The sequence below is a fragment of the Vigna unguiculata genome, chromosome 7 (assembly GCF_004118075.2).
Source record: "Vigna unguiculata cultivar IT97K-499-35 chromosome 7, ASM411807v1, whole genome shotgun sequence".
Lineage (NCBI taxonomy): Eukaryota > Viridiplantae > Streptophyta > Magnoliopsida > Fabales > Fabaceae > Vigna > Vigna unguiculata.
The window spans coordinates 38,472,112-38,494,787 of record NC_040285.1 but is presented as its reverse complement, the minus strand read 5'-3'; the positions used below and the strand labels follow the sequence as shown (position 1 = coordinate 38,494,787).

The window sequence follows — 22,676 nt, the reverse complement described above, 5'->3', positions numbered from 1 at the left end:
TTTGAAATCTGTCAAATAAAATATGTATTTCAGACTTTCTCTTTACAAAAAAAAAAAAGCCTTGCACATGCTTTGTTGAATACGACGGAATTGATTTTCAATTGAAAAACAATGAAAATATCTATTTGACATTATATTAGCGTCAACTAATATACGGAACAGCACACAGATCACACAGATTTAGAGACAAACGTATTCATGTTGCAAAATTGTCCACTACATTTAACATATACATTTTTGTAATAAGTCCTTCGGATATTCTAATTAGTTCGAGTCAAATTTGATGAAATAAAAGTTGTATTTGTTGAGAGAAGTAAAACATGTCTTCTTATTGATTTTTAACTTCTAAAAGAATTATTAAATACTTTTTTATTTTAAATGTGAATTTAATTTTTAATAACATTTTTGTTTGAATCTTTTGAAATACGTCCACATACACAGTTTCAAAAGAACCAATCAAGTAACTATAAAATATTATTCCACCAATGGTATGAACAAATTACTTATTACTGGTGGAACAGCAAGTTGCAACAAAAATAACACCTATTTGAAGCCAAGAGTCAATGCTACCAAATTGTTTTATCATCCTCAATTTCGATCCACCTTCTTCCAACACTTCCACCCATTTAATCTCTTTCTTCCTCCACAATTAATTAGATCAAATTTCTCAAAAAAAGTACTCTCGATTAAATTATATATATAAATTTAAAACTTTGAATGATTATTTTTTAAATAAAAAAATATTTTAAAACTTTGAACAGAATTTTAAAAATTATACCATAGTATTTTATTTTTCTTTTTGCAAAACTTACAGAAAGAGAGCTTTAGTTAAAAATAGTATCACTAAAACAAAGAACGGCTTTTGTCATTTATTGACGCTGACAATACTTTTGATTAGTGTTTATAATAATGTAGAAATGGAGGAAATATTATAACAATAGAAAGTCAATTTGTTTGACTTTGATTATACTGATCACAATACATCTCACAAATGAAATTTTGGTAATTCCGTTTTCGTTTTTAAAAGCATACACTGTCTTCTAAATACAAGTAATTTTTAATTTATTTTATTTTATTTGAAATTATTTTTTTAAAATACACTTAATTTAAATAATTTCTGACATTTCCTTCATTTATTCAAACATCTCAAAACTTCAAGTGTATCAATTGCTGCAGAGTTTGTTTGTGTGATAGTAAGCACAAAAATTTCTCAACTATTTATTGATTATTGTTGGGGAGCTAAGGTTCTCCCAATATCTCAAAGTTAGGTATATGTTTGAAAGTTCGATTTTGAAGGAAAAATAGGATGAGGACAAAATTTTCCTTTTTAAACAAGAGAGTTATATAAACTTTATAAATATAGTAAAATATTAAGTTTATGCCAATCCAATTATAAAATATCTGGTATTGATTAGTTTATTCATTTTTACAATAATTTATTATAAAAATAAACTAACTTAACAAGTAAATTAAGGAATATTCGTTGTCATTTCCGTGTTCCTTCCAAACCTCAACCTGAAAACATACGCTGTCCATTGTCAACAAAGAACACAGACACAAACCTCGGCTTCCAAGCTATTCTGCATCATTCAAACCTTACTTTAATGAATTTCAAAATGGGATATTAGTTTGATTTTCTAAAATTCAAACTGAAGTTAGAGTATATCCATAGCCAGAGCAGTGACGGAAGAAGAATGGAAAAGCAACAGAGATCTCTGAGTAAAATAATATTCAAGGGAAAGCAAATTAATCGTATATTAAATTTGAAAACATAATCCATTATGTTAGATGTAATTTTAATGGCAGAAGAAAAACGAGATTTGATTGAAGAAGGTGAAAAGGTGTTCTTCTGCGTCATTGCCTGCGGGCGGCTATGGGGGCACTAAGCGTGGAAGCGAAACGTATTACAGTATACAAACAAAATCCACAACCAACCCACTAGAATAGTAATACAATACTCCTCTTCCAACATTATTTTATTTTGGTTCAAATCAACAACTTTCCTGGGTTATACACGCCTCCTTGGTCAGTTTAATTTTTTTTTATCATGCTACTAGTCATATTATTAATCAGGTAAAACAATCTCTTAGCTGCTAAATAATTACGATTCAAGCACACCAGCAGTCAAATCAAAAAACACAACTCATTATCTATTACATAAAACATTATCTATATTTCATATTGACAAATATGAACTGTGGCTTTAAAGTGTCAACGGTCGTAGTTGTAGGCTATTAAGATTTCTCCTTCCCAATCTCATATTCTGTGTATATATATATCAATCCACCTTTCTATTCTTTCCCTATAAACCAGTTTCGTACTTTTCCATTTCGACACACATCTTTCTGAGTTGAAGTTTAACTAAGATGAGGCCTGGTGCGGAGTTGTATTGCTTTCACGAGCAGCCAAGGAAGGTGATCAACGGTCCTCGTCCTTCTCCTTTGATGATCAACAAAGATTCCCACATGATACGAAAGCCTTCAAGGTGTGTTGATGCAGAAACCACACTCCAGAGGCCACAGAGGATTAAACCCATCATCATTTACACTCAATCACCCAAGGTTATCCACACCAAGGCCAAAGATTTCATGGCTCTTGTTCAGAGACTCACGGGTAGGTCAAGCCCCAAACACAACGTCTCCACTGCCTCACTGCCTCAAGACACCTCTGAGAATCTCGGATCATATTTGTCTGATGCTTCCAACAACAACAGTAATGAAACAAGTTCAACTCTTAGGAGGGGTGCTGAGAATTTGATAGAGAACGGTGCAATTGTTCCATGTAGTCCTTCTCATCTCGATTTTTCTGATATGCCACTTTTCACTCCAAATCCCTCGGATCTCTTTTGCTCATCTCGATCATTTAAATATTCTGATTCCCCATATGGGGTTTTGGGAAGTTTGATATCCCCTTCCGCTTTGGAATTCATGAAAGAACTGTCTGAATATTGATACCATCTCATAGGGTTGAACTTGGTCTCGTTAAGTAATGGTTCAGTTTCTATGTTGAAATAGGTTGGTCTCTTTAGCATTATTTCTTTCTTCTGTAAATTTTTTTGTATTAGTGTGACGGAGCTGAACAACTATGATACTGGCTACCATCAAATTAGTGTGAACTGTAGCAGATTTAATTCAATTCATTCTTTCTGAACATGAGAATAATATGTTCATCAGTTTCATTTTGCTAGTGTAATTTCATTTCCCTGTCGTGTTATGCTTTCATATTCCTCTTTTGCTGCATAAAAACTTCTAATCGATCTATAATCTTGATTCTTCTTTCTTTGTATACCTAACTTCCGAATTCCTATTTCATCGGTTGTCTATAATTATTGGATTTGTTTCATACAAACATTTGGTCAGTCAACGCAGAGACAATTGTACAAGGTTCTCGGATCACTGTCTGGTTTGGCATTTTTGTCAACATATTACTTGAGTTATCTTGTTTCAAGTTTGGAAGATTTGTATCTTCAAAAGCAAAGTCAACTCCTTGGTTATCATATCATTTTCTTCGCTACGACTTGAATTATTTTAATGATGTGTTACTAATATTTAACATTTGCTTACAGTTGTAGCTGATCATAGCTCCACCCACCTCCATATATATATATATATATATATATTCTCGTTCGTCTCCTTACAGATCAGTTAATTAATAACAAAAGTTGTGGTTTGAAAACATGTTAATAATATATAAATGTTAATATAGCAAGACAGATAGTAATTAATATGAAAATACGTGTCACTTAGGGTTTATTATGATAGCTAACAATGACTAGGCTTGAAAATTAGAGCCAGTGTGTTTTATAACTATATATGATAACACATTTAAGGAAATTTTATTGGATCTTTTTCCCCTTATATCTTTAATTGTTGAAGGAGACAAAAGAAAATATTGATATAGACATTTGATGCTAAATCTTAGAGGGTGGTCCAGATTGAACTTTTTAGTTGAAAAAAGTTTGCAGTGCTAAAGTCTATGCTTGACTAGAAGCATTGCTAGTGTGAGAAAACCTTAATTGGTCTTTTAATGAATGGTAGAATTTCAAGCAGAAGAGTTTAGCAGTTGGCGGATACGAGAGAGCACAAAATATTTGACTCTGGCAGTACATGCACATACAGGGACGTTTTTTAAAGGAGAACACCAACATATTAATACAAAATTTCTATCACCAAATAAAATTAGCCACGGACAAGAAAACAGATATGCATCAGTAGTGTAAACGATCTATTTTCCGGTGAACAGAATATCAGATAACTCGTGTTTTTGTCAAATATCTGATTTTGTTATATATTTTATAGCTTTTTTTTATCTGTAAATATTAATCGTTAGTTTCAGTATCTTATTTTTACCTAATTTGTTTTAACTGGAAGATGGAAATGTAATATCATTATGATTTTTTAACAATTTCATAATATAGAAAACTCAAAAATTGGAATTTAAAATTATATCATTCTCGTATATGTTAAAAGGAGACTTAAGATTACACTTTTTAACTATATAACATGAAAATAAATTTTATCTAATTCAATCTCTCAAACTTGTTTATAAGATAAGGTTTCACTTCACTATGCTATTTGATTAAAATGTTTTATTTTTAATTGATGTGATACTTTGAATAAAATATGTGAATGATTTCTTCTCTCGCACGGTGAGACATAGGTTAACCCAATTCTCATCATTTAAATTTGATTGACTTTGACAAGGGACAAATAAAAAAAAAACGATATGACGAGTAAAAGCAGTGAATTTTAGGGCCCAAGCAATGTTTTTTTTTAAATTAATATTATATGGTATGTATAACTTAATTTTGACATTTGAGAAGGAACATTTGACGGGGATACGTTGTGGCATTTGATATGAGAAAAAAGATACTAACGAGGAAACGAGTATTTGGGTTCCACGGTCGCCTTCAATGACTTGAATATCAACAACAAAACAATCATCACTTCTTTGCAATTTCCTGACTATCTTCATCTTGAAAAACTTAAAGTCAAACTATAGATTCCATTTTCATGAAAATAAATTTATTCTAGTAAACAGACATTATAACTCTTTTATTATTATACAACTCGTCACTTTTGAGATATAAAATTTATTTAATTAAAAAATAGTTAAATGAAAAAAATTAAATTAAAAAAAAACAGTTAATTAAAGAGTTAAATTAAAAAAACATAATTATTGTATATATAATGTTGTACTTATTCTTTAAAAAAACATGTCATCAAGCGTCGCAAAAATATATTTATAGAAAACATATTATTATTTAACAATTTACATCCCTCTCACACTTACGATTCAATAATCACGTTCCAAAATAAACGATATCTAAATTAACTTTAACCTCAACTATCAAGATAAAATATTAAATATACCCAAACAAATGTATTTATCGCATTAATATATTTATAAGAAATTGTATTATATACAATAATAGTTATAATAATTCACAAAGTTATTCATTGTAATAAATTTATAATAATAAAAATATATTTTTTATAATTTTATTTTAAGTAACTTTTATTTATTTTGTAAAAAAATTATAATTAAAAAATAGTGAAAAAAAAATCTATTTACATATAGATATAAATTATATAAAATAAACAATACAAATGATATTTTGTTATATGATTTTGTGCTTATTTTTTAAAATGCATGTCATCAAGCGTTACAAAAATAAATTTATAGAAAACATATTATTATTTAAAAATATTTGAATAAAAAAATATTTAAGATATTTCAAGAAAATATAATTTCTAAAAATATAATTCTTACTTTATGATTTCTTTTTATCAATATGAATTGATTTTTTTTCACCTTTTTCGTAACAAAAATTTTACGGTGATAAATTAACTAATTTGAATTTTATTTACAGGAAAATAGTATAAATAATTTAATGTTTTTATTTATATTTTTTTATATTTATTTTTTCATTACAAGTTTAATTTGTTTATATTTTGTGAAATATGATTTCAATCATTAGTTTGATGTAACCCTCTATATTTTGTATTTTTTTATTTTAATAAATTTTAAAGGATCGATGAATTTTGAAGTGTCAATATAAATGATGTTAAAGTCCATAGTAATTAATATTTAATATAAACATATTTATAATATAATATACTATTATCAAATGAAAAATTTATTTAATTATATAATGATACATTATTATTTATAATAATATATAATCTATAATAATATATAAAAAGATATAGTCTTTTGTGTCAACGTCTCGTTATTTAAGTTTTATTTTTAATTATTTTATAAATAGTTTATTTTTAGTCATTATTATAAAAATCTTTTTTGTTTTAAACAGTTATTTTTTTTAAAAAAAATGGCCTACATATTTTACTTTTCTAATTTTATATTTAACAACTATTTTAAAAATTAATTATGTATTTTTAATTAATCTTAACTCAAATATTTGTAAAAATTAAAAAATCTATAACTATATATAAAGAAATATTATCTTTTGTGTCCACATCTCGTTATTTCAGTTTTATCCTTAATTATTTTATAAATAATTTATCTTTAATCGTTATTTTAAAAACCTCATTTTAAAAAAATTACATACATATTTTATTTTTCTAATTTTACATTTAACAACTATTTTAAAAATTAATTATATACTTTTAATTAATCTTAATTCAAATTTTTATGAAAATTAAAAAATCTAACAAACAGGCACGACTAGTGTAATAATAATAAATATACCTGTTAATAATGTAAAAATTATGTGAACAATAGCTTATATTTAGTTAAATGCATAAAACCGTTTTATCCATTTACTTTAAACTTTTTAAAATTATTAGCGTAAACAAAAGCATTATCGCGCTTATGTGTACGCATTTTCTGAATTATATTAATAATTGACGATATTGTAATGTTATTAAGTTAATGAACAAAATAAAAGTATATTTATAAAAATTAAAGTGAAATGTATGGAGAAAATATAAGAAAAATAACTGTTGATGAATAATAGGAGAAAAAGATGAAAGAGATAAGTAAATAGTTTTATAAAAATTTGTAAAAGTAACCGTTAATTTTTAAAAATTTAATAATAACTAATTATAAAGAATAAAGTTAGAATTATGAAATGAGAAAAAAAAGAATCACTTTGTATTTTGTATATAACTTTGTATATAGTTATAGATTCTTTTCGCATAATATTTTATAGCATTTGTTCTTTGATACCATCCAACATTTCTACGCGAACCCATTAAGAATGACCTTCTAGTAAAAAGTTTGGAAATTTATACAAAATCTTACAATTAAATAAATTTCATTGCCATTACTCCTGTACACGAAAGAAAATGCTGTACAAATAAATACATTATATTTTTATATTTTGTATTTAAATTTTCATAACGAATGAATTTGGCCATCACAGATCCAGTGTAAATCCCTTACCTTTTCCAACGGGGACTTCGCTTTTCTGATGTCACCAACCGTCACCCCGTAACCGCCGTCATCTCTGACGAAAACCTTGTGTACTTCGCACGACTCAACTCCAACGGCCTCTCCAAGGCTCGGTCCCCACTCCGCCATCACCGCCGGTATCCGCCGTCGGAGCCGCGCGTCCCAAACCCTCACCGCTAAATTACCTTCCGCGTTTTCACCGGCGGAAACCAACACCGCCTGATTAGGGCAGAGTCCATGCTCTCCGCGGTAAACGGACACCACGCTTTCATTGGAGGAAGGACATGAACGGTCGAACCCTAGCCCAAACCCTATGGAGTCCCATAACTTTACGACGCTTTTCGTGTTGGCGATTTCCGAAAGCGAGAATAAATCACCAAAGCTAGGACGTCGTAGGAACTGAGCATCGTCGTTTGTAGAACCTCTCATTCTGAAACACGCATTCGTTCTCTCTTCTTGTTTTTCTTCTTCTTCGTCGTCTTCAAGTTCCGATATTGAGGATGCTTCGTCGTCGTGGTCGTCATCTTCGGTATCGGTGTAATCATAATCGGCGATGATAAGAGGGAGAGAAGTGGTGGTCTGGCGGAAGCGGAGAATGAGAAGGGTGGCGAGTAGCGTGAGAATGAGAGGACCCCATTTGCAGAAGGTGTAAGCTAAGGACGGAGGTTGAATGTGAGAGAAGAAATTTAGATTTTGGTGGTACAGAGAGAGTAGTGTAAGCATGCTTTGGGTTTTGTTATGGAAATAATTAATGGATAACTGGGAAAGAAGAAGTGTGTGGATAAGTATATATATGTATCCTGTAAAATAAGGAGGAAGAGGAGGGATAAGAGTGTGTAGGTGGATATAGGTGGATATGTTCTAAGTTTGGAACAATCCTTGTGTTTGTTTATACAATGTAGGAGTAGTTTATGTTTCCTTTTTGGAACATTTCAATTCCACGTTAGTTCTTGTTTATCTACACCCTCATTTATCTCGTGCATAATAATGCTTCCAACTGCATACTCCAAGACAGAAAAACGGTAAAACCAAAGCACAAGTCGTGTATTACGTGCAGAAGTCTGTTGCATTGCATGGAATTCATTCTCCCCCAACCCAACTACTCCAATTTTGTCTTCTGCAACATTCAGGTATCAATGTCGACACATACCATTATTCTACAATATTCCAAAGATATTCTTATTTTATTTTAAATTAAAATAATTTATTTGACCTTTTTATTATTAAAAATTAGTTGTTTAAAAGATAATTGGGTTTCAAAATATCATTTTATTTTAACATTCGCTTTGTCACACTAATATTATATCATTTCAATTTTTTAGAATCTGTTATTATATATTATTAAATAATTATTAATTTATGTTTATCAACATTTAATGTTTTTGGTATATGATTAAATACATGATTAATAAATATAAACTGCTATATTTATTAATATCAATTTAAATTTATTTAGTATTTTATTAATATGTATAAATTATTAAAAATATGTGATGAAATATAATAGTTGCATTAAATATATAAGAAAATATTTCATCTATAATAACATGCTATACATTTTTTTTTATTGCTGATAATAAGAAGTATTATTTATATTTTATATTTATACTTTTTACTTAATAGTAACAAATATGTCACCAATTTGTCTGTTGGCTTTAAGTTATCTGTAATATGTTAGAGATGGTAAAGCGGTCAGTTCGACCCGTTTTGACCTGTTTTGGGTTTTGGTCCGTAAAATACGGGTCGGGTTGGCCCGTCTTGCAATTTATTATCGGGTTAACTTTTTTGACTTGCTTTGTCCTGCGGACTGGTTAACATTTGTGATGAGCAAAATAATTTTTTTTTTTAAATAATTAATATTCATTTTCTATCGAAATAATTCTAATTAGTTTACCTAATAAAAAATAAGAAACAATAACAATGAAAATTATAGCTAAATTACAATAGCAACATGTCACTTTATAAGACAAGTACCTAAAAATGCATAAAAAGATATTCCATATTTAAGAACTAAAATCATTATCTTATATATAATAATTATGCACAATAATAATAATAATAATAAATAAATAAAAATAAGAGAAACTTATAGAAACAACGTAATGAATAATATAAGAACTACAAAATATAATTTTATAAGCAAACTAACGGGTCAGCCCGTCCCGTCCTGCCATTAGCCCGCGCAGGCGACGAGTCTATACAAGGTGGGTCAGTGTGGACCAATAGATTCAATATCCCAACCTGTTCCACATTTTTCTATGCAGACCTATAGACCAGCTCGCCTGGCCCGCCCCAAATTGTCATTTATCATTCCTATAATATATTTTCTTCTTTTTTACTTAAACAATACGATTACCTTATAGTTCTATTAAGATTCCATAGGGTATAGTTAAATTTCGCTTCCCCTACTTTCAATTCAATATAATAATAAATTACTAGTTACCGTCATTTATAATGATAATTATTTTTAATTTGAATTACATAAAAAATCCCCTACTTTCAATTTGATGTAATAAATTACTAGTTACTGTCATTTATAATGATAATTATGTTTTAATTTGAATTACATAAAAAATAAAAAAATAAAAAAATAATTCTTGTCTTTAGAAAATTAAAAATAATAGATAAAAATAAATTAAAAATAATAAGAGAATACATATTAAAAATAAATAAATAATAACAAACTTAAATAAATTATAAGATAAAAACCAATTAAATCAGCTTGTCAAATATAAGTTAAAAATTATTTAAATAAGTTATTTTATTAAATTTTTTTTATCTTAGTTAAATTAGCTTATAAGCTAATAGCAAACTTACTGTGTTATCAAAAACATTCTTAATTAAAACATGATATATTTTTCCTTTTTAATTCATTTATTTATTTTTATTAGTTTTTATTAATTTCTCTTTTAACTTTTAGAACTTTCAAATTTTCAAAAGTATATTAATTAGTAATTAATATTTATACTAAACATAAATACAGAAAATTATAAAATAAAACATTAAATATATGCATTTTTGTTATCAGTAACTAAAAGTGCTCATCAAACGTATACATTAGATTCTATCTTCACAATACCATTAATTTGGCAATAGAGTTTTTGTTCGAAAACGTTTTATTAATAGATAAATAAAAAGTGAAAAAAAAATGGGGAACGCAATAAATACATTTTTCAGGTAACTTTGTTCTAAGATATAAGTATTACATGGGATAATCGAAGGCTAATATGTTACAAGATCATCAATGCAATAATTAAAAAATTAATCGATTTGATTATATCGCGATTCTCATAGACATTGATTAATTCCAAATCAGCATTTCTGATATTATTTATATATTTCTGTTTTGTCACAGACTTTCTTAAGGTCACTTTTGGTCATTAGGCAATTTTGTGAAGAATTAAGAATCATGTAAAATAAACTATAGAAGTTATATATGTGCAAAACAAAAATTACAAAAACTTAATTTTGTTATTTTCCCTGATTTTAATCCGAGTTAAATTAAACCGATGAATAAAATACGTGCCTTTCTTTTCATTTGATTTGAAGCGTAAAGCACAATCCAAGTTTGACGTAACGCAAACAATGTTGACTCTATTCACACAATTCGCATGGAAAATGACGAAATGAGGTTTCTCTCACACACTTATAAATAAGTGCAGAGGAGGTTCAGGAATTGCATTGTTCTGTGAAGGAGAAAGATGAAGTGCCACAAAATCCAGTTATTGGTCACACTTTCATTCATTCTTTTGCTTCCAAACACCAAAGGGTGGGGAGAAGATGGGCACGCCATAGTTTGTAGGATTGCTCAGGTTTTACTTCTTCTGTTGCTTTCCTTCATTCTCTCTATGACTATGCATCATCGCTTAATTTCCTCTTTCTATGAACAGTCTCGCCTCAGCGATTCAGCAGCAGAAGCAGTGAAAAATCTGCTGCCAAAATATGCACAAAACGACTTGGGGAGCGTGTGTTCATGGGCTGATCGTGTCAGGTTTTATTTGCACTGGTCTGCAGCATTGCACTTTGCTGATACGCCAGACAACCTTTGCAATTTTCAGTATGACAGTAAGTTCATTTCTCATCTTCTGCTTCTAATTTTATAACCGTCTTTGTCTATGATTTTTGGTAATTATTTTCTGTGTTCATGTCAAATAATCTAACACTACTGTACCTGTCTGATGATGCCATATAAGATCAATTATTTGTACAGTTCTGAAAAATTATCAATTGCTGATAGTGTAGAATCTCAAAAATCAGATTCGCTTTTGGGATTCTGAAAAATTTGATCAGTTGTCTGAAAATTCAGGGGATTGCAAGGATCAGGATGGTGAGAAGGGAAGATGTGTTGTGGGAGCGATTAAGAATTACACTGATCAGCTCCTGGACTATGGCAAAAACACTCAATGTAAACCATTACAACCTCTATTTGTTCCCCAATTTGTTTTGTTTATATCTTATCCTCTGACTGAAAAATTCTTATTGAATTGGTGAAATCGTAATATCAGATAACCTCACGCAAGCTCTTCTGTTCCTCTCTCATTTTATGGGAGATGTACATCAGGTGAGCATGATAAAGCACCAAAACCACCATATACTAAGCTTGCATCTGACTTTGCAATTTAGTTATTGTAATGGCTCTTTTGCATGGTTAATCTGCAGCCTCTACATGTGGGCTTTACCTCGGACAAGGGTGCCAATTTAATTAATATTCACTGGTACAGAAGGAAGCAAAATCTTCACCATGTAAGTCTAATTCTCAAGTTTATTCATACTACTGTATGATCTATTTCACCATCTGCTCTACTCACTAATTTTATGCTACACAGGTTTGGGATGTCAACATAATTGAAACAGCCGAAGAAAGATTCTATGACTCAGACATAAACAGCTTCACCAAAGCCATTCAAGAGAATATAACGGTAATATTCCTGTTATCCCAATCTATGATACTGCTTATAAAATTTTGATGCTTACACCAAATTCTCTGAAACAGAAAACATGGTCTGATCAAGTACCCGAATGGGAAACCTGCAATTCTAAGGAAACTACTTGCCCAGATATGTATGCCTTTTGATCTATCCAAAAGCTAATTCCTTCATCGCTAGTATCCGTTCAAGAAATTATGATTTATTATTTTTGCATTACAAGAAAAATAATGTACTAAGCTCCTATAGTTGGTCTACATATGTTATTGAAATATATCTGTTTGATAAACTTTAGTGGGTTAATTTTTCAGATATGCTTCTGAAGGCATTGAAGCAGCGTGCAAATGGGCATATAAAGGTGCCCCTGAAGGTTCAGTGCTAGAAGGTAAGATAATAAGTATGTGAAGAGTAGATTTCATTCACTTTTACATATTTTCTCACAATATCTGAAATAATACTCTGCAGACAATTACTTTCTATCACGTTTGCCAGAGGTCAGTTTGCGATTAGCTCAAGGAGGAGTTCGATTGGCTGCAACTCTTAATCGTATTTTTGGCTGATGTAAAACATTTTATGGAATGTCTTTAGCTTCATGTATATACATTGGAAGAGAATAAAATTTGCAGCAAAAATTGGTACTCTATGTATCTTATATTTTCTTGATTTGATTCTTTATGCACTAGGCTCTTAACTTATCAGCCAAAAGTTCATTTTAACAGCTAAACTCGAACGAAAGCACCTCAATAGTTTATACCTAGTTACACATATTGTCTTGAAATACTTATTTAAGAGGAAACAAACAAATATTGTGACACGTAAAACTCTAAAATTTTTCTCTATTAGTAAAATATATGAACATACAATTAAGTGTATGTATGACACTTATTCTGTCTATTAGGTTGTTGTCCGTTTTATTCAGTACAGATACTTTCTAGGATTTTAACATTTCTATGAAAATATATTTTCTTTCTTAACTTATTCAATCAACTGTAGTTTAACTTATTTCAATTAAAAAAAATATGTAACAGCCATGTTTATTTCATATATCTTCTTTGTGTTGTTATCTACTGAGAAAACAGTAGTAATGCTAAGAAATTCTATTTTTAATAATTATAATATATTTTTTATTAAAAATATTTTAAGAATATATATATATATATATATATATATATATATATATATATATATATATATATATATATATATATATGTATGTATGTATAAGTGCGAGACTCAGTTAGTTCGATAGTTAAGAAAAAACTCATATTAATTGTATAAAACTTGATCCATATATGTACTAATTTATATAAATTCAATGAAATTAATATCTACATATTGATGGGTAATGCAGGGAATAACTAATATCCATTCAAATATTTAAAGCAAAATGATTAAAATTGTAATTAAATTTTGAAAAATATAATTCTTAAAATAGGTATATTTCTTAAAAGAATTCTGATAAAAGTTGTAGAAACTTATTACATTACCGTTATTTTCTATAATATAACACAAACTATATTAAAAACATTAGTGTATATGTTTTAATCGAATTAAATTAAATTAGATATGAGTTAATAAGATTAGAAGAAGGAAAATTAAAACTGTGTAGGTAAAGTACAACAGCAAATTATATTTTCATTGGATCATAGAAAGTTTCATTGCACATGTCAACAAAATAAGAGGATTAACGAATGATTTTTTAAAATTTTAGAGAAATATCATGATGTCTGGAATTTTGTAAAATATATACATTAAAAAATTTCATATTTTTTATGAAAAAAGTCACTATATAATAAATTAACTAATTTATTTATTTTTATATAAAGATCGATATAAGTTAGTTAACATTTTACCTTCATCTATTTATTTATATATTTTTTTATAATAGATATAATTTATCTATATTGCATAAAATATAACATATATTATTTTTTTAATTTTATAAATTTTCATATGATAACAAATTATTAATCAACTTTAAAATATTAGGATAACTGAGATGTTTACAAAAGATGACTAACATGAACTTATTTTGGAGGAATATAAAAATTTAGACTGATCACATGTGTCTACAATCAAAGTAATCGAAATTAACTACAGATTATAAATAAAACCACATATCATCAAAATAGTCAAATAAAAGTCATTTCCAAAAAAGGAGACAGAAGAATGGTGCTTACGAGAACTGAATATATCTTGAATTGAAAATATATGAATGGAGAAAAAAGCAAAACCGATATAATAAGGCGTCAAATTCAACATATTTTCCTCATTTTTCCGCATTCTGAGACTACATGGTGTAAGTGTAAAATGTTCGAAGGTATGGCTGCCAATTTAATGTACAATTCATCAGGAAATCTTTCATAAAAAGGAAGGCACCCGCAGACACCTCCAAGTCAAGCACATATGGAACTTCTACCTAACACTAAAAAATGAGTTGGAATATTTTCACATGGTCAAAAGTAATTGTCCCAGTCAGGACAACCTTTGCTTAGCCTCGTCAATGTGGAACATAATCTGCAAATATCCAGGCAGAAGATAATTAAGAAAAATTGGAAGGGAGTTCAAAGGATTGAATACATAAAAATAAATGCTGAAACATCTCAAACCTTTGTTCCAACGTAAAATGTCACAAGCATGCCACCAAGGACGGGCAAACCTGTGTCATGGAGTTTCCAAATGAATTTTTCACTGTATTTAACTGCAATTAAGTTAAAAGGCTAAGGATAGTTGGCATACCTTCTTTGTGAAGGAAAGAAGAAAGCAGCCAGTTAATGCCTCCCGGTCCAACCACAAACCCAACCAGATTAGCCACCTGTCAAGAAATGTCATAGTATTTAAATTATATATGGACTATATTTTTGTTTTATAACCAAAATACAACAATTTCTACAGAACAGAAATAATAAACAGTCAGCAGAGAAAAAAGGCGTTAATTTCAAGTCATTTTTCATCAACCATCCAAATGGAAAATACTGTCTTGATATGGTTCAGTGTACAGTGCAAGAAGCAGAACCTGGAACATAAATTTTAGCCTCACTATATATAAAAGTGTAGCAGTAGTGAACCATATATAAACTTGACTCGGGCTTAATTTATATTGTGCGGGAATTTGAACGTCAAATTTGTTGTATAAAAGGCCTTGCAGTTGATCACGTGGTTCAATCAGATTACTTGTACCATCATTAACTGGTCCCTCAAAAAATCCTTCTTATACTTTCTCAGGTAGCCAGCAATAAAATTGATGAGAATGTTACATAAAAATATAATAACTAAAATTACGATATTCAAAAATCTCTTAGGTTAGTCAAGGACAAACCATGAGACAAGTAATTGTGACTGCCCCAGCAACAGCACTGAGTTCACGAAATATGCATACTCCAAAAGAACTTTGAGCCTGACAATCAAATTTATCTCCATGTTAGACAGCAAATCACAACTACAGATCAACGAAAATTTTAATAGCAGAAAATTGTTCATATGAATACCTGAAAGGCTTTTCCTGCTGATTTAAAAACCAACTCAGGGATGAAGAATATACACGTCAACCATGCCCATGAAAGAAGCTTCCTAAGGTATATAAGAAAAATCAAGCATAAAATATCTGATAAAAAACTGTGCAGCTTTTATAGGTAGAAATATTGCGCTCCAACAATAAAGGGAACTTACCACTCTAAATCATGCCAGATTGCAACAAATGTGAATATAACCCATACATTTAGTAGCTTTTTCTTAGATCCCCCAAGAGGAATGTAAATATACCTGAATTTCTTGACAATCAAAATTTAAGTTATCTGGGAAAACGAAAGAGAAAAATCCAGGAAAAATAATTGATTATGCACCTCACAAGCCACTTGTTGAAGGAAGCATGCCAATTTTTCCAGAAGCCTTCCAAGTTGTGGCAGTTATTAATGCATTTTGGCATGTTTTCCGGAGTCTCAATTCCATTTATCTACAATAAATAACTCAAAATGACTTTCTTCAAATATGTATTTGGACATTTATGTCAAATGCTTATCGAGCAACTAACATACCAGTGACCAAAATCGGAAAAAGCGCCAGATCAATAAAAATTTTAGCCACATGAAGGTTAATACCTGGAACAAATAAATAGAAAAGATTTAGAAGGCAACATACTGATCTAATTTAATTGTTATGAGGTTGGCTATGTGATTAGGAGACGTCATTAGGCTTTGTAAACCACTTAATTGATGAATGTGTATTCTCTTACACCATATCCGATGATGAACACGTCCATAGGCGATAAGTGCTTCCACAAATCACTAGTTCATTAAGAAATTATTTCAGCAACCAAACAATGAAATTGGATTAAAAATTAAATATAACCTGAGGTTCTTTCCTGAATACTGAAGTTCTCACCTCTTAGCAAAGGCATTATAGTAGCATAGATGAGTCATTAATTCCATGAGGATAATACTCAACATCCAACGAAAACCATAAAGTGTCACATTTCTAACCGAAATAGCATTTTGAGGAACATCTACCTGCAAAAAAATAGAACAACATCATCAACAAAACAGAAACTCAAGCAACCATTCGAAAGCACTTGACAACAGTAAGTGACACCAGAAACATTCAGGAATTGTTAAATAGATAAAATGGGGCATTATGGACTTTGTAGGTCTCAATTAAACAACAAATAATATTATATGTACTAAGTCATAAAGACAAGGATTTATCATTACCATGCTTGAATAATTATGTTTCAAGATACAACACTAAATCAACTTATAATCATTGTTGAAAGTCACATATCGACTAAAAATAAGACCAATTTAGAGTATAAAAGTGTGTGCAAACCTCATCTTACAAGCCGGTTTTGTGAGATTGAGTTAGGCTTAAAGTCATTTCTTAACATGATATCAGAGCCTGGTTAGAGTCTATCCTATCGAGATTTGTTGTTTGTTGGACATATTGTTCCACCCGCTATCGAACCACCCATTAATGTCAAGTCCTACGCTCAAAATGTATATACCTCAACGTGAGGGGTGTGTGTTGGAAGTCTCACACCAACTAGAGATAAGGTCAATTTAGAGTATATAAGTGGGTGTACATCTCACCTTACAAGCCAGTTTTGTGAGATTGAGTTAGGCTTAAAGTTCACCTTATTTACATTAGTCACCCTTTAGAGCATATAAATAATATGCATAAGCTTGTTACATATATAACTAATACAAGGAACTCTTAATGACTTAGTGGAGACATTTTCCAGTTGATCATTTGAATTGACAAAGCAATACCTCTTCGCCTTGAAGCTCATTTGTTCCCTTTTCCTTTTGTACAACCTAGAGAATTGGTACAATACTTTTTACCAAGTTTACACTAGTACAACACCTTTTGAGGAAGATTTATTCCAGGTAGAAGATTGTTGATGTTCAATGACAATCAGAGAAGTTTCAGACCAAGGGTTGCATCTATATCAAGTATATACCTCCCAGGCAGGCCTTGATCGAATCCTAAACTTGCTGCAAGGAACTTTGGTCCTTTTCAAGTCTTCTCTAAACAGGGTGATTTTGCTTCTAAGCCAAAAAGAGCCCAGGACTCCAAAATGTCTACTGCACTTTTCATAGTAGTATAGTATGGCGTTAGAAGACATCTTTTCATACACAAGCAGCAGCTTTTCCTACAAGAAGATTCTTTCATAATGGACCTCTAAAGAAACAATGGTTAGCGGTACAATGGAAAAACCACTCTATCAATTGTCATAGGTGAGGAAGGCTTAAACAAGTCCCGAAGCTAGTGATATAAATTCTGGAGTCATGCTACATAAAAAGATATGTTGGCAAGGTACAGTATGAATTCAGAGTTGGTTATGTATGTGGGTGGGACTCAAGGAGCGTGAGGGGAATTTTTAGATATATATATCACAGGTATCTCTTGAGGGGAGGATCATTCTGAAAGCATCGGTTGTAGCATTTGTTGATTGAAAGCTAATCTTTGTAATGGCTATTGCTCCTGGAAACATACAATCAAAGACTGCTATTTCCTACAACTTGAATTGAAATTTGTAATCAGATTCCACTTCTCTGTGAATGTTTGTTGATTATGATTTTCTCTCCCTGTCAGTCCCCCCTAAGCCTCTACGGACAGGAGAAAATTAACTCTTCTCATCAGGTGTTCAACACTTGTACTCAACACGTGCCCAAATCACCTAAGGTGAAAAACTAATTATTTTATATTGTTGGAAATGAAATATTGACTAAAGATATGATCAATTATGTGGTTTCTTTTCCAAAAATGACTACAAATGTGGTTTCTTTTCCAATTCAAACAAATTACATCTTGCATATACATCTCCTTTTGAAAATAACGACACGATGGTTCATTTCCTCAATAGAGGTTTCACAAAGACCACAACTATACACAATGTAATGGAAGTCAATAATGAAGCTTAAACCACCAAAATAACTTGCAGTCACAAACCTGTGAGGCAAAAGCATTGAAGCTCAGTATTGGACCAGCGATATAAAGTGGTGCATATACCAAATAAGAAAGGTATGTGATATATCCAAACCTGTCATTGTGCAGACTTCTCTCCTGATAATGTTATTAAAATTAGAACTGGAAAACATGAGTTCACAGGACCAATAGAAATTATAACTATATAAAAACATAACTAAGCAACTACAATAACTTTCACCTTGTGCTTGATTTTAACTAGCAGCTATCCTAACCTGTAAAACTTGATAGCATGATTTTCCGGATTTACAAATATGACAACGTTGATAATGCTTCTGCAATAATCAAAGAATTAGACAGTGGAAAAAATATTTATTAATCATATTGATAACCAAAATCATAAAGCTACATAACTAATTAACAATGTGCACTAGATGGCAACATAATAGGTTTTACCTAAAGGAAATTAACTGAACAAGGCTGTTCCCAGTCCATATTCTAATCTGTAGAAAAATACAAAAACTACAACCTAAGAAAAGTAGTCTGGCCTTACGCACTAGTGGAGTGAAGCATTCAAGAAAAAAATTATTTGAATAATAATAATAGTCTTGTACATTTATCTTTGAAGTAACATCAAGAATAACTATTTATTAATAAAATTTCATAATATGTCCCCAGCAATTACAATATATTGTCATTTCTGAAAACATATTAAATTACAAGCGAGGCTGCACAACAGAATTTTATATTCAAAACAAACAAGCGCTATTTTCAGAAAGAAAGAAATACCTCCTGATCAAAATGAGAATCTCGATTAGTCCAGTGATAATCGAATCCGAAGCTTATCATGCGCAAAACAACTGCCACAAACATCTAAGCTTAAATATAAAGAAACATATTAAGTTATCGATATTGTTACATTAACATTACATAATGGTATGAAAAATGAGAACACAAAGACGTGCATATATAACTCATAAAAAGCAAAACAAAAAGTAGAATATAGATCACCAATTTTAATATTCTTATCCATAAGTGTTCTAAATAACAAATCTGCGTAACATGACAACATTCAAAAGGTCCGGAGTAATTGAATTGGCATGATTTTATATGAATGCAGTGATGGATGAGGAACAGTCCAACATGCGTGAATCATGGGACCAGTAATTGTAAGAATCACATATAAATGGACTATTTTGACTTTACTGGATACATAGGAAGTCAATTAAATAATGAAAAAAATACCAAAATTGAAGCATATGTGCCACCTAAAGCTGCCTCGGTAATTATCCAAAAATGCCCATTGTTGCCTGCAACGCAAATACATAATCTTAAGTCGAAATGGAATTACTCCTACAAAACAAAGTATCAATGCAACAAATATTACGCTTGTTACCCAAATATAGAGAATGAATATCCTTCATAAATCCGATTACAGAGAAGAAAGAAAATGTTGTAACTCCAAACTATAAGTGGAAAGTGCTCCTTCTGTGCAAATATCTGCTCAAACAGAAATAGTCTTACATGATAACCGCAGAAAAGTTATAAATATGGTATTAAGTGCAAGAACACAATGATTGACCAAAACATTTCCGTTAAGGAACAAACGGATTTATAGTTATGGTTACTTAAACATCAATGAAAATATGGTTAAAGCATCAAAAGTTGTTAGGATCAGTCAATACTATTATACTGTCAATAAATATCCAGGACCAGTTGCCAGCCCAAGATGATTTTTTATATTGTGATCTGTCATTACAGTTATGGATGCAAGGAAATATTTTCCAATCCATAAAACAATTGTTTGGCCTCCAAAACTTCAATATTTTTCCTTCTGGACGTACTTGTTCTTAAAATAAATTTATTGGAGTTTCAAGGTCAAACCGACCTGCCCTTCTACAATACCCAACCCCCCTCCGCCAAAAACATCTCCATATTCTCCATTGAAGCACAAGTCTCTCACTATACAGAACTTAGGAGACTACACTCTTTAGAAAGGTTGTTGACAATGCTCGCTACAGGCTTCTGATGTAATAATTGTTACTATACAATTCATGTTTGGTAGAAGGTATTGGTTTAAATAATCCATCATCCGTGGCAACACCATTCTCACTAAAAAGTACCAGGTTTCAGAAATTTTAGAGTCCCCGCATTAGAAATGCAAATATTCTTAATTAATTCAACTGGAGGAGTATCATTCCTATGAGCAATACAATAAATCAAATATAGATGTCTTTTGATTACATTTTGCATATATGACATGCAAATTAAAATAAAGCAGCCTGAGGGAAACTAGTTTTAAAGGAAAAATAAAAAACAGAACTGTTATGACATGTTGATAACTTTAAGTAGGCTATTAAATATTTAAAATCAACAATGTTACAGGTTCCCACCTAGATATATTGCAAGTAATACATATTCACTGACCATTACACGCACCTTTACGAGAATAAAATTACCAGTAGCTATTGATAGGATAAAAGCAATGCTGCAAATGAAACAAATTCAAGAGTCAGACTAAAGAAGGTAAAGAATAACAACAATGGAAGAAAAGATAACATCAAATTAAATGGGGCACCCTACCATGCTCCATGAAGATACGACAAGTAGGCCAAAGAAAATAAAAGCCACACAACAGACATTCCTCTAACTCTTAAATCAAAGAAAGCCTTCATCAAGTAGGCAAGAAGAGTGAAGATTCCAAATACAAGAGTAAGAATGGGTATATTTCCTCGAAAATTCCTCCACTGAGCATCTGACACATCCTTTACACAAAACAGAACAGCATGTACGTTTGATCAGCAAGCCACATCACCATCTACTGAAATACTTACAACAGACAAAATTATCATAATGACCAAAAAGAGCAGAATCATACATTGAGGTGATTAGCTAAGAGCCAACCCGGGCGTAAACCTGACAGCTGTTTGTAATAATCTGTGAAAAACAAAACCCAAAGCACTCAATGCACAGCATCTAAGCAAGTAGTACGAGTAAACACAAATACTGAAACAATATTATAGAGTGGAAAAGGTCTAAAATATATACCGCGAGAGAGTTGAAGTGAACGGTTGATGATGATAACGTAGAAAACGATTGCATAAATCACAAGAAACCACAATTCTTTTCGCTTCCAGTTCTCACACTTACTAGAATTAGCAGATGTAGCCATTTGCAAATTGACCTCTGACTAGCACATCAACTTCTGCAATTTTGCTTTTCCCTGTTTTAGCAATAAGAAAATTTTGCAAATTACTTCCACTTTTTGTGCAAAATCAAATTAAAAATAACTTTTGTGGTGAAATCAAACTTCACTAATTTATATACATTTAAGAAATTGGATTTGAAAATTGAAGTAAGAAGTCTTCAACTACACGACGGAGAACAGAGAAGAGGTTCAGGGTTAGATGAAAAGTAACAAGTGTGGTTCATTCTTTGGAGAAGACAAGATCTCTTTCAATCACCCCTCTTTTTTTTTATTATTATTTTTCCGTCTGAAGACCACGAACCATGATGATTCCTCTCTTCTGGCCTAACGCTAAGAAAACACACAAAAAGGCCGGATAGCCTCTTTTGTTTAAAATGGCCCAATCACAATAACAATCTTTTTTGAATATCAAATTCGCAACTTGTTTTCTATTTACACCTCATGCTGATTTTTTTTTTTTGGTAAAGTTTTCCATAAAAAATTTCTCTTTGTAATGTATTAAATCATGATGACATAGCGTTGATCTGCAATGATATTTCAATTTAGATAATGATATTTTAATTATTATTTTTATTTATTTCTAACTCACCACTTTAATCACTCTTAAATTATTACATTATACCATTAAAAAGATTAAAATAAATAATTAAAGAACGATCGAAATAATAAATTAAAAATAAGTTCAAAAAAGTATATTAAAATATCAT

At 30.3% G+C, this 22,676-nt stretch overlaps 4 protein-coding genes across 5 annotated transcripts; 2 read left to right on the top strand and 2 right to left on the bottom strand.

Moving 5' to 3' along the window:
- The first annotated feature begins 2,243 nt into the window (after window positions 1-2,243).
- On the top strand, window positions 2,244-3,186 carry LOC114190697 (VQ motif-containing protein 8, chloroplastic). The gene has a single exon (XM_028079679.1). It carries the CDS (start codon window positions 2,367-2,369, stop codon window positions 2,949-2,951), a length of 585 nt encoding a protein of 194 aa, XP_027935480.1. The 5' UTR covers window positions 2,244-2,366; the 3' UTR covers window positions 2,952-3,186.
- A 4,166-nt stretch (window positions 3,187-7,352) lies between these two features.
- LOC114189542 lies at window positions 7,353-8,146 on the bottom strand. The gene has a single exon (XM_028078129.1). It carries the CDS (start codon window positions 8,137-8,139, stop codon window positions 7,360-7,362), a length of 780 nt encoding a protein of 259 aa, XP_027933930.1. The 5' UTR covers window positions 8,140-8,146; the 3' UTR covers window positions 7,353-7,359.
- Window positions 8,147-11,082: 2,936 nt separating this feature from the next.
- On the top strand, window positions 11,083-12,998 carry LOC114192504 (endonuclease 2). The gene is made up of 9 exons (XM_028082243.1): window positions 11,083-11,228; window positions 11,307-11,481; window positions 11,723-11,821; window positions 11,922-11,977; window positions 12,076-12,159; window positions 12,243-12,335; window positions 12,410-12,477; window positions 12,653-12,726; window positions 12,807-12,998. The coding sequence occupies exons 1-9, from the start codon at window positions 11,118-11,120 to the stop codon at window positions 12,899-12,901; spliced, it is 855 nt and encodes a 284-aa protein (XP_027938044.1). The 5' UTR covers window positions 11,083-11,117; the 3' UTR covers window positions 12,902-12,998.
- Window positions 12,999-14,551: 1,553 nt separating this feature from the next.
- On the bottom strand, window positions 14,552-22,276 carry LOC114192321 (putative membrane-bound O-acyltransferase C24H6.01c). Of its 2 annotated transcripts, XM_028082011.1 has the most exons (20): window positions 22,089-22,276; window positions 21,810-21,984; window positions 21,640-21,698; window positions 21,345-21,526; window positions 21,201-21,249; window positions 20,158-20,261; window positions 20,007-20,071; window positions 19,551-19,621; window positions 19,037-19,096; window positions 18,786-18,899; window positions 16,722-16,846; window positions 16,573-16,624; window positions 16,376-16,438; window positions 16,184-16,293; window positions 16,011-16,103; window positions 15,830-15,911; window positions 15,661-15,738; window positions 15,081-15,156; window positions 14,951-15,000; window positions 14,552-14,858 (listed from the first exon to the last, which is right to left on the bottom strand). In XM_028082011.1, exons 2-20 carry the CDS (start codon window positions 21,931-21,933, stop codon window positions 14,817-14,819), a joined length of 1,599 nt encoding a protein of 532 aa, XP_027937812.1. In that variant the 5' UTR covers window positions 21,934-21,984; window positions 22,089-22,276; the 3' UTR covers window positions 14,552-14,816. The 2 variants fall into 2 exon arrangements, with proteins under 2 accessions (XP_027937812.1, XP_027937813.1); XM_028082012.1 differs by lacking the exon at window positions 22,089-22,276 and having other exon boundaries at window positions 21,345-21,516.
- Window positions 22,277-22,676: the final 400 nt, after the last annotated feature.